The following is a 12,503-nucleotide window of genomic DNA, read 5'->3' as shown; positions in this document are numbered from 1 at the left end:
TCACTGAACAACATATCCAGGTCCAGATGTGAACCCAGGCGTGACACACTTGGGTGTTTCTAAACCTGATTATGCCTAATTGCTAGGGGGCTGCTAGTTTGGGATTGATTTTCACAGCAACCATAACTCACTTGCAGTTGTGGCTGTTCAAGAAGTCTCTGTCAATGGGCATCCATAAAGGCAGCAGCCAATATTCATGAAACCTACTGAAAAGCAAGGCTATACAGTTGTTTTTTTTGTTTGTTTGTTTTTCTGTTTGTTTGTTTTTTGTTGTTGTTGTTTCTTTCTTTCTTTCTTTTTATCATTCTGCAGGGAGACAGGCTTATTATACCAGAGCAGTCTGATTAAAGTTCATTCCTACCCTCGAGCGGTCCACACGACAGCCAAGCTTTGCAGAAACACGTTCTCTGTGGCACAGCAAGCAGCATCAGGATGACATTGGGAACAGTAATTACAAATATGCCTGCCAGGCCTGGAGCTCACATGCTCTGAACAATAAGAGCAGGAGGACACTGAGAAGGAACTCCAACAGATGTCCAATGACATGGAGGAATAGCTCACTTGCTGACTCCATCACTGCTTTTCTATTGTAATAATTACCTGGCACGCAAAGCCTTTGTACAAGCCTGACACCGTCCGTCCTACAAAGGAGTTGTTTTATGCTTAGTGGCATTCCATACAGATGACTGGCATCAGTGACAAGAAGATTGATTTTTGTGTGGCTCTCCTCATTCTTATTTTAGCTATCCTTCATCTGCATCTAATCTCTTGGCATAATGCTAGGGGCAAAGAATAGGTCAGTGGGAGTCTTATTGCAAAAGACCAACTCAAGAAAACTTCAGCTTAAGTTTTAGGAAAAATCATCATAGAGTCATACGTCTTGTTTGCTGTCTACATATTAAATGGATCTTCAAACTTTGGCTCCATGTGTAATTTGGTCATATGAACATTCGTGTGAAGCCAATTTGTTTAAGCTGAAGAACTTTACTGTTAAATCCAGACAGACCCCGAGACAACAAAAAAGACTGACTTCTGAATCATCTGTGAAAGGACTGTGACCCACATAACTGAAAACTCTGATTCATCCCACTTTGGACCATCTTAAACCTCCACGGTTTACTGGCTTGTACTTCTGTTTTTTTACTTTGTGTGTGTGTGTGCGTGTGTGGGGTTTTTTTTTGTTTGTTTGTTTTTTACTTTACTGGCTTGTACATGTGTTACATTAAGAAGAATAAACAAATAAACACCTCATTGCTTTTGGGTACAGAGAAGGTTATTTCAAATATCTGTGAAATTGGTGACCCTCTGCTGTCATCATCATCAATAGTTCACATATTCTGCGCTATAGATGGAAAACAGTATAGATGGACAAAAAACCTCCTTTTTTTTTTTTTGTTCTTCTCATTTGCTGTTTCCGCATTTAAGGCCACCATATGCATTATCGGCCCGCCTCCCAGAAGTTTCTGCAGGGTTTTCAGACAGCAACACTGGCAAGAAAGACATCTTAAAAATAGAAAAATGTGGTAAATAACATAAGCTAAAGTAGGACCTGCTTTCTTCTTCCACTTTATGGAAGTTTGCATTGGGCTCCCATGTGCAGAACACAGCGCAAATATAATAGTCGATAATCCAAAAAACAGGCAAGCCTTTTAACCTGTTTTCTCCAAGTTGACTCAATTCCCAGGAGACAGCGTCCCTTCAGTACCAGGACGAGATCCTCCTCCTTCCCATCACAGCAATGCCAGTGTGTAAAAAGAGCCGCCATCCTCTCACGCCATGCAACGCTTGTCGCCACCCACTCCTCCCACCTCACAGCTCCTCAAGACACTCATTTCTGTTCCCAGAATATATCTTCCAGACAGAATCAAAAGTGATCTACAACTCAGCAGGAAGCCTACATTCTTCCAGACACTATTGGCTTGGTTCCCTTTGTTTAAACAAAAGATTTTCCCCAAAAGCTGCATGGAGGAAGGGGCTCTTTAGTTGCTTTGTTCTGTGGTTTGCTTACACAAGTCTCCTGCTGGAAGTATGCAGGGCTCGCACTGAGGCTGCTCTAGCTGTAAGAACAGACAGAAGAAACCTCCTGATGATTGAACATGTATTGTTCAAATGGATATGAGGTGATAGATAATTTGCTTCTGCCTTGCTTCGCAGGCTCTTACAAATGTGCTGCCCTGAAAATGCTCTAATGTTGAAAGCTATGCCACTAGAAGAGCTGGATGGCTTCATGCTATTTCTTTCTTCCAGCATCAGAATATGTTTTTGCACTAAGATTTAACTGATTTTGTTTAACCTACCACTTCCTCCTGGCTTGTCTTTGTGCTCAAGGTCATAAGGAACATATACATTTACGGACTTCGAATACAGTCCTTTGGCCTTGAAAGGAGACTACAGATGCTACAGGAAAATAAATAATGAATTCGTTTAGGTCACTGACCTTCTGAATACAGCCTACAATGGCAAACCAGGAAAGGTAAGAGGATGAATGCTGCTCAAGGCTAAAATGCTTTACAAAAGCTACCATAATCCAGGGCTGACTAAATCATATGGTTCTACGTCCTGCTAGTCCCTGTATTACATGAAAGCTTCCAAAGAGCAAACAAACATCACAAGAAACAGGGCCAGCTATGAAAGTCCCAAAGTATTCCTGTTCCCTGAGCTCCTGCCAGGCACTGTCTCCTTCTACAAGTGATGCCTTGGATACAGAGAAAGTATGTACGAAGGAGGAATGCCATGTAGAAGATGCAAGCACTGCCCAACTTAGCTTACCAAGAGAGAAGAACCAAATGCCAAACCCCTCCAAAACTGTTCTGGATGCTGCCCGGGGCAGCAGGCATCCGCATTAAAGCTGGGGTCTCACCCAGCCACCCACCTCCTGCGCAACACGGCCCACGGGGCAGGGCACCAGAAAAGACGCGGCATAAAAACATCTTTGCTGTGACACAGAGCGGGGCTCTGCGAGCTGAACACATCAGAGCTGTTTTTGCACTAACATTAATTTCTCTGTTTAGTTACTATAGCAAAGCATTTCTTGGCAATTCACAAGAAGCCTTTGTTGTCCGTTTCCCAGCCTCTCCATATCTGAAGGGCTGAGCTGATTCCCCGTGCACAGTAGGCCTTTTCATGCCATGCACAGACCGGTTATCACAAGAGACAGGGCAACACAAAAGCTGAAGGGGAAGACATTTTCATTTCAGCACCTAGATAACACACAAATAATGGTAAGCTTCTGCGAGCAAAAAGCGGGAACTGCAAGCAAAGCCACTGCTGTGTTTTCTTTTTCCCAATTTGTTTCCTGCTGGATCTCCGAGAGCGCAAATCACTATGCTTGATAAAAGCTCTACAGTCTTTTTGTTCAAGAGAAAGAATAAATTAGTTCTACTGTGCCAAATTCTGGTTTGGAAAATTACCATTTACCTACCCGTGAACTTCCCCATAATGACAGCAAGTGTAGCACTCCCTCCCTTGACTCAGCGAGCATGGGCAGCACTCCTTTGTGCCTTTTGACAAGTAGCACCTCTCAGCTCTGCAAAGCCAGCAGTTCAGAAATTGGTGAATGAGCTCCCACTGTCCGTGGAAAAAAAAATAATAATGAAAGATCAGAAACACCCTAATAAATCCCAATGCGCTTTACAAAATATGTGTTTGTCAGATTCAAATGAATTATGAGAAGGATTCACACCGAATGCAATCCACAGAAGTGTGAACTGTAACAGCAGGATGTATTTAGTTCTTATATTAAAGACTGAAATGCCACTTGACACCTGTTTTTCCCACAAAGATGTGTCCTTACATCTGCAAGCTACAGTGCAAAATTCCAGAAGTGGCCCTCCGTTTCTGTATATCCAGAATAATTAACCACATAATTGGAAGAATACATCTCCCTGGCATAGAGACGTGGGTAAGGGAACTTCAGAAAGCCCAGCTCCATAAAGCCCAACTTCAGAAAGCCCAAGATCTTCCAAGGTTGTGGTGATGCTGCCAGCCCTGCATAGCTCTGCGCCCTCTGGACTCCCAGGTCCCCTGGCCATCTGGCAAATGACAGGCCTAAACAGAATTTTTTTTCCTTCATTTTCACATCCAAAGATTGGAAGGAACCATCCCATCGTTTCAAAATGCTATCCACAGACAGTGGTTATTAGTTGCTTTCTGAAACTGGACTGGACTGTAAGAACAGCTAGCAAGATGCCGCAATGGTTGGTAATGACAGGATTATTAAGGAAGAGAAATGAACAGCTATCATGATGAGGTGTTAGGACAATCGCTCATTGAGATGGCCCCTCTGTGTTTTTTTTTTGATCTAATGAATGCTACTAACCTCTTACAGGGCTCAAGCACCTGATCATGTTTTATTTTATTTATTATTTTTTGCTTGCTTTAGCCTGATGCCTCTTCATAATGAACGGGAAATTGCAATGTCAAAATCAACACTTCTAGGAGCAGACACTGATATTGGATGACTCTGAATTTAAGAGCCCACCACAGAATCCTGCAGCGCTATTGTTTCAGGTTTTTTGAGCAATGAAATGAGCAAAAGTGTTCCACAGCCATTGAAATCAGGCCCAAGGGATCCCCCTCCTTCCTTACTGTTCCCTTTAGAAAGGAACTCCACTGCCAGTGGAGCTTGGTTTGTAAAAGTGGAAGCTACCAGAAATGCCACGGAGCTGCCTGGGGACTCCATGTAAAACATACCCAGATATCCTGGCAGCGGGTTGCAATTCATCAGTCTAAGTATCAACAGACAGACAAATGAACAGAGTCATCTCTGCAAGGCCAGTCCCTACATAACAGAGCTAGTGACCTACAAACCCACGCTTTAACCACAAGACCATACCTCCCTTTTACTCATTAAGTCATCCTCTGTGACTGTCAGTGATGATACAGCATATTCCTGCCAATTCTCCAAGGTCTTAAATGACTCAACTGCTTTAGTTTGTATGTGCAGTGACACTTTTCATGACTATATTTAGTTTTAGAGAGGGTCTGGAAAAGTGATATCACACGGGAATGAGGAAGTATTTATCCCCCAACTGGAAACACATGATGATGATGTAAAGCTACTATTTGGAGAGCTCTATTTATACTGTTGTTTCCTGAATCTAACGTGACTCAGAGAATCTCCAGACACAGCATGGCAGCACCCACCGCTGTATTCTGCTGCGGCCACTGACAAAGTTTCACAAAAGTTTGACTAACAGCAAGCTGCCACTGCTCTGTGAAGCAAGGCTGAGCAACAGGTGCTGAGGAAGACTCATCCATCTAAGAACATTTGCTTCCTGGGTAAAAAATAGCATTTGAACCTGATTTATTTGGTTGACTTTTTCTTCCTATGACTTTAAGTCTCCTGACTCATGAGTCAAACACCCTTTAGGGGGGAAAAAAAAAAAAAAAAGATGCAAAGTCTATATACAGACATGCAAGGGGAAAAAACACCTTTGACAAATTCTCTGCCACAATGAATCCTCCATCAGTGACTTGGTCAATGGATTTAAACTCTGTGTAATTAATGGTAGACCAGTGACAGAACAATATGGGAAACACCTAACAACCACCATATAATAAATACACGAGGACAGTTAGTGCGGAGTGAAATCTGATTTCACGAACTGTTGCTTGTTGTGATTTGTTTTAAACGGACCAACAGCTGCTTTCCCAAAGACAATTCCTCCTGCTTCTTGACAAGTCAGGCATTTCTATGATCTTTTTAGAAGTACTCCCTGTAAGGCTTATAAAGGCAGAGGAGATCCAGCTGCAGAACAAGTTCCCAGGAGTAAATCTTGAAAATCTGGCCTGAATGTTTCCCAAAAGGACCGCTGACCTTTTTGCTCAGACAAGAACATGGTTCCAGTTAAGGGAATGATCTTCAATTACTTCCCCTTCTTTTTACTTTTAAAGAAACGAAACAACCAGAGCACAACTCTGTACTCTGAGAGCAAGCAGACAGAAGCTCCATGGCCATGACTAGACTGATGTAGCAGACTGAGGAAGAACAGAGAAAAAGAAGTTGGGATGAAAAACAAGAATCAGAATTTCACATCTATGAGTACCAGTGATCTGCAATGACTTTAATACGCTATGTGGATCTTTCTCTAACATGATCTTCTATTTCTAGGCCAGCCTTGCTCCCGGAACTCATCCATATCTGTCTGTAACAACTGGATTACACTGTCCACAGGACTGGTCTCTCCACGAGCGTGTGGGTAAGTCAGAGCACAAAGTGACACGCTGTCAAATTGGAAGCCATTTCACACCCGCTTTGCACAAAGCAGCCACATGGAATAGTGAATCAAGCCATACGAGTCGTTTGCACTTGGCTAAGAGTTTATTCACCTCTTCCAAAGTTTAATATTTATCGAAATCACAAGGTGACTGAATGATGCTACACTGCTCAGCTCTTAAGGGCAGAAACTCCCAGTGATTACAGACACAAGCAGGATGCCTAAGTACAAAATAGGAAAAATGGAGGGGGAAAAAAAGAGAGGCTCAGTAACGAGGGGATCATAGCAATTACCTTCCTCAAAAGAGTTTTCTTTTTGCCTCGGTCACGCCAGGAAGAGGTTAATTTTTTTTCTAAAAAGGGAAAAAGAGCTGGGATAAGTTTCCACCAACACCTCCAAAATATTGTTTAAACTTCAGGACAAATGGGAAATAAGGACCAGCTACCTGAAAATCCTCGTGTTGCTGTATCAGTGAGCAGTCCTCAGTGATCACAAACAGCCAAGGGAGCCATGCGGCCCTGGGTTCTCTCCAGAGACACCATGGATGTAAAGGGTCCCCTGCTACCGCCCAGAACAGCCTTACATGTACATTTCTGCTTTCACAACAGCTCTCATGCTAGCCTCCCAGCTCTTTGCTGGGCCACCCATGCTCTTTTATACCCCTCATAGTCCCCAGCCTAGAAGAAAAATCCAGGATACATCTCGCTGCTGCACCCTGTTCAGTGTCCAATCACATTCCTTATGAAGATGTAAGCCCCACCTGCAGGCAAGATCACAGCCAGCCAGCTGTGTAAGCTCCTTAGGACAGTCTGAGAGGAGTAACAGAGCAAATTTTGTATTTTAACTGGGTGTAGGCTGACTGAAGATTGGTTTCTGAAACATCTGCTTATTTGCTTCTTCACTGTGAAGTATGGCTTTTACATCAATATTGCATTTTCTCAACAACTGCATGCAATTGGTAAGTGTTTAGGGTTTTACATTAAGAAAAAGCTGCATGTGTTTCAGTCTTCAGCAAATAGTTTTTCCTTGTTCCCAGCCCCCTTTTCTTTTAAGTTCTGGCAATCAAAAACTTCAGACAGTTACAAAATACTTGTAATATAATCACAACCAGAAGATCCCCCTTAGCCACAGCTCGCTTGCTAAGCAATCCCACACCCCAAAAATATAGTCTAGAAAGATAGAAAAAAAGAAAATTACAATATCAAACCCACTTCTGTTACTACTGACATCCATAACAGAAGAAAAAAACACTGCACTCTGATAACTGAGCAGCAGTGCTGGCAGTGAGTGATTAATTGCCATATACCTTCCTTGTCTTGTTCCTGTCACACAGTTAATTCAATTGTTTGCCAAAGAGTGCTAATATAACTGCTGATTGCTTATATTCTGTATTACAGAAACACTGTAACATCATTAAACACACATCATCCAGCAGCACTAATGTGACCTGACAATACTACAACAGCATTAATGCAATTGTTCAGGTTTTCTCCTGAGACATATGAATGTCTCAGAAGAAAACCTGAACTTAATTTTTATGATTGTCCAGACCTGATTTCTCTTGCTTTACTCATATGCTCCTTAACACTCTCTCCAATATTCTGCGGTCCTGTTATCTACTGTACCCTGAGCAGTACCTGTACCTCTGCAGTTCATCTCCGGATGATCTTACCAGCAAATGATTTCAGTTGTATCTGAACTGATGATGCACAGATGAACAGCTATTTCCAGACTTCTCGCTTTCAGTGCTCAGAGAATTGTTGGTCTGTCTTTGGGACAGATCACCCAGAACTTCCACCCTCTGGCTCAAGCACAACACAGTAGAAGAAAATGTTTTACTTTCCATCAGATTTCACCTCTTCTTGCTTTACATCCTGGCAACAACTCAACTCATCCCTGTATCACCAGCTGTCCCCTTAGACATGCACTTTTTTTTTTTTTTTCTGGTCTATTTTAACAGACAAGGTAGATGGGGCATCCTGCAAGTACTTTTTACGCAGTGTCTCTTCAGTTCCTCCTTCCTCAGGCTGCTAGCACCTGACATTTCAGGTACTCTGATGTTGTTTTCTCAAGTCCTGATAAAGAGAAACATGTTCTCCCCTATCCAGAATGCTTCAGTAGAGATCACTTTCCAAGCCTGTCACTATCACCTCACTGCTGTCTGCACCAGTTCTCTTCACATACTTTTGCATCAAACATAAGCCTCTTATCTTTGGTTTCAATGCTTCCATCACTTATCCTCACCCTATCTATCATTTCTCACTCACTACAGAGATACCAATTCCACCTTCCAATCAGCCTGGGAAGCCTTCCACTATCACTCAACTCTCAAACCTTCCAACAAGCATTTTCATGCTTTCCTACTGCTACTGCCTTCCTCCTTCATTTTATTTTTTTGTGTGTAAACTTCTCAGTACCACCTTTATCAGACCTGACACCTGTCATGCAAAATGCGTAATGCTGTTGTCTTCTCTGTCCTCTCCCATGCATCATCTATAACCACCTGTTATATCCTCATTTCTCTTAAGAGGAAAAGCTCTGCAGACAGAATCAGACTTCTGCTCTGTGCTGACAGTGCCCAGCAAGGTGGAGTCCTGCTCATGTGCCAGGTATGGCCTACAGTATGGCAACATGCAGCACGACAATGTGTGGTAATGCACAGTAACAGTGAAGGCCTAATGGACAGTCACATAAATCTTGGCTTGTTCTGGATATAAGAGGTCTGTGTTACCAAAAGAGCTGAGAGGTAGAAGTGAGCAGACAAAATACACCACTATATTTGCTCATCGTGGTTATTTGGGTGTAAACCTGCAATTTTAAAATAAAATAAATATTTTAGAATGTGTATCATAATTTAATTCAGTTAGCTTACTAGTAGCCACCCTGAGAAACAGGAAACTAGCATAGTCTAAACTCTAGATTCATTCTTAAAACCTTTGCTAAACACTCACAGATTCCCCAGTCTGTCTGCTATGAAAAGTTATATTGTTAACATGCTTTATTTTAGTTCAGCTTATTTCACTTTTCTTACTGGAGTAAACCACACTGGTGTAAATCCATCTTTATAACCATATAACTGCACTGGTATTAACGTTTCTGCTAATGAGACTATTTCAGGTTTCATAGCAGCTTAACAAGGAAAAGTGAAGCCAAACTGTAGCCCATAGACTCATAATGAGGCTCGTGGCTCACGTGGCTCAGAGGCTGCTACCAGCACAGAAATCTTGTTTTTTTTGACCATGGGGGGCTTTACTCAGCGCCCGGCCTGATGGCCGCAGACAGGTCCCTATCTCTAAGGGGAAAATGGATCCTGGGCCAGGAGGTGGCGGGGCTCATTGAGAGGGCTTTGAACTAGGTGAGAAGGGGGATGGGGCTGAAACAAGGCTTGTTAGAGCTGTGCCAGGGGTAACAATGGCAAGGCTGGGGGATAAGGCAATGGCCCAGCTGAAGTGCATCTACACAAATGCATGCAGCATGGGTAACAAACAGGAGGAGCTGGAAGCCATCGTGCAGCAGGCAGGCTACGACTTGGTTGCCATCACAGAAACATGGTGGGACCACTCTCACGACTGGAGTGCTGCGATGTCTGGCTATAAGCTCTTCAGAAGGGACAGGCAGCACAGAAGGGGTGGTGGTGTGGCTCTCTATATTAAAGAATCTTTCGATGTTGTGGAACTTGAGGCTGGGAATGACAAGGTTGAGTCCCTTTGGGTTAGGATTAGTGGGAAGGCCAACAAGGCAAGCATCCTGGTGGGGATCTGTTATAGGCTGGCAAACCAGGATGAGGAGACTAATGAGGAGTTCTACAGGCAGCTGACAGAAGTTGTGATATCTTCATCGCTTGTTCTTGTGGGGGACTTCAACTTCACAAATATATCCTGGAAACACAACACAGCTCAGAGAAAGCAGTCTAGGAGGTTTCTGGAGAGTGTGGAAGACAGCTTCCTGACACAGCTGGTTAGTGAGCCTACCCGGGGAGGTGCCCCGCTAGATCTCCTCTTCACAAACAAGGAAGGACTGGTGGAGGATGTGGTTGTTGGAAGCTGTCTTGGGCAGAGTGACCATGAAATGGTAGAGTTCTCCATTCTTGGAGAAGCCAGGAAGGAGACCAGTAAAACCTCTGTCTTGCACTTCCAGAGAGCCGACTTTGAGCTGCTCAGGACACTGGTTGGTAGAGTCCCTCAGGAGGCAGTTCTGAAGGGCAGAGGAGTCCAGGAAGGCTGGGTGCTCTTCAAGAAGGAAATCTTAATGGCTCAGGAGCAGTCTGTCCCCACGTGCCCAAAGACGAGCTGGCATAGAAGAAGACTGGCCTGGCTGAACAGAGAATTGTGGCTTGAGCTTAGGAGAAAAAAGAGGGTTTACAATCTTTGGAAAAACTGGCGGGCCACTGAGGAGAACTGTAAGGATGTTGCGAGGCAGTGCAGGGACAAAATTAGAAAGGCCAAAGCTCATCTGGAGCTCAATCTGGCTACTGCCATTAAAGACGACAAAAAATGTTTTTACAAATACATCAACACAAAACAAACGACTAAGGAGAATCTCCAGCCTTTACTGGATGCAGGGGGAAACCTAGTTACAAAAGATGAGGAAAAGGTGGAGGTGCTCAATGCCTTCTTTGCCTCAGTCTTTAGCGGCAATACCGGTTGTTCTCTGGATACCCAGTACCCTGAGCTGGTGGAAGGGGATGGGGAGCAGAATGTGGCCCTCACTATCCATGAAGAAATGGTTGGCAACCTGCTACGGCACTTGGATGTGCACAAGTCGATGGGGCCGGATGGGATCCACCCGAGGATACTGAGAGAACTGGTGAAGGAGCTGGCCAAGACGCTTTCCATCATTTATCAGCAGTCCTGGCTATCGGGGGAGGTCCCAGTTGACTGGCGGCTAGCAAACATGACGCCCATCTACAAGAAGGGCCAGAGGGCAGACCTGGGGAACTACAGGCCTGTCAGTTTGACCTCAGTGCCAGGGAAGCTCATGGAGCAGATTATCTTGAGTGTCATCACACGGCACTTACAACCAGGTGATCAGGTCAAGTCAGCATGGGTTTATGAAAGGCAGGTCCTGCTTGACAAACCTGATCTCCTTCTATGACAAAGTGACACGCTTGGTGGATGAGAAAAGCTGTGGATGTGGTCTACCTTGGTCTACCAGCAAGGCTTTTGACACCGTTTCCCACAGCATTCTCCTCAAGAAACTGGATGCTCGTGGCTTGGACTGGTGCACGCTTCATTGGGTTAGAAACTGGCTGGATAGCTGGGCCCAAAGAGTCGTGGTGAATGGAGTCAAATCCAGTTGGAGGCCAGTCACTAGTGGCATTCCCCAGGGCTCGGTGCTGGGGCCGGTCCTCTTTAATATCTTCATCGATGATCTGGATGAGGGCATTGAGTGCACCCTCAGTAAGTTTGCAGATGACACCAAGCTATGCGCATGTGTCGATCTGCTCGAGGGTAGGAAAGCTCTGCAGGACGACCTGGATAGGCTGCACCGATGGGCTGAGGTCAACTGCATGAAGTTCAACAAGGCCAAGTGCCAGGTCCTCCACCTGGGGCGCAATAACCCCAAGCAGAGCTCCAGACTGGGAGATGAGTGGTTAGAAATCTACTTGGCAGAGAAGGACCTAGGAGTATTGGTTGATAGTCGGCTGAATATGAGCCAGCAGTGTGCTCAGGTGGCCAAGAAATGCCAACAGCATCCGGACTTGTATAAGAAGCAGTGTGGCCAGCAGGGCTAGGGAAGTGATTGTCCCCCTGTACTCGGCTCTGGTGAGGCTGCATCTCGACTACTGTATTCAGTTTTGGGCCCCTCGCTACAAGAAGGTCATTGAGGGGCTTGAGTGAGTCCAGAGAAGGGCGACGAAGCTGGTGAGGGGCCTGGAGAACAAGTCCTACGAGGAGCGGCTGAGGGAGCTGGGCTTGTTCAGCCTGGAGAAAAGGAGGCTCAGGGGCGACCTTATTGCTCTCTACAGGTACCTTAAAGGAGGCTGTAGTGAGGTGGGGGTTGGTCTGTTCTCCCAGTTGCCTGGTGACAGGACGAGGGGGAATGGGCTAAAGTTGTGCCAGGGGAATTTTTAGGTTGGATGTTAGGAAGAACTTCTTTACCAAAAGGGTTGTGAGGCATTGGAACAGGCTGCCCAGGGAAGTGGTGGAATCACCATCCCTAGAGGTCTGTAAAAGACATTTAGATGTAGAGCTTAGTGATAGGGTTTAGTGGAGGATTTCTTAGTGTTAGGTCAGAGGTTGGACTCGATGATCTTGAGGTCTCTTCCAACCTAGAAATTCTGTG

General features: G+C 44.7%; 1 protein-coding gene across 3 annotated transcripts in view; it reads right to left on the bottom strand.

The window, feature by feature from the left end:
• Positions 1 to 12,503, bottom strand: part of GFOD1 (Gfo/Idh/MocA-like oxidoreductase domain containing 1) — a 69,150-nt gene that overhangs the window by 33,962 nt on the left and 22,685 nt on the right. The window contains exons 2-3 of one of the 3 annotated variants that reach the window (XM_068670490.1): positions 6,512 to 6,570; positions 3,422 to 3,567 (exon numbers count right to left, since the gene is read on the bottom strand). The exons of 1 other annotated variant lie outside the window; for it this stretch is intronic. In XM_068670490.1, coding sequence (XP_068526591.1) covers positions 3,422 to 3,567; positions 6,512 to 6,570 — 205 coding nt within the window. Of the gene's footprint in view, positions 1 to 3,421; positions 3,568 to 6,511; positions 6,571 to 12,503 lie in introns of those variants that run through there. One more of the 3 variants, XM_068670492.1, reaches the window with a different exon arrangement.

Source organism: Anas acuta, chromosome 2 (genome assembly GCF_963932015.1).
Source record: "Anas acuta chromosome 2, bAnaAcu1.1, whole genome shotgun sequence".
Classification (NCBI taxonomy): Eukaryota; Metazoa; Chordata; class Aves; order Anseriformes; family Anatidae; genus Anas; species Anas acuta.
The sequence above is the reverse complement of the archived record's forward strand: the minus strand, read 5'-3'. Positions and strand labels throughout refer to the sequence as shown.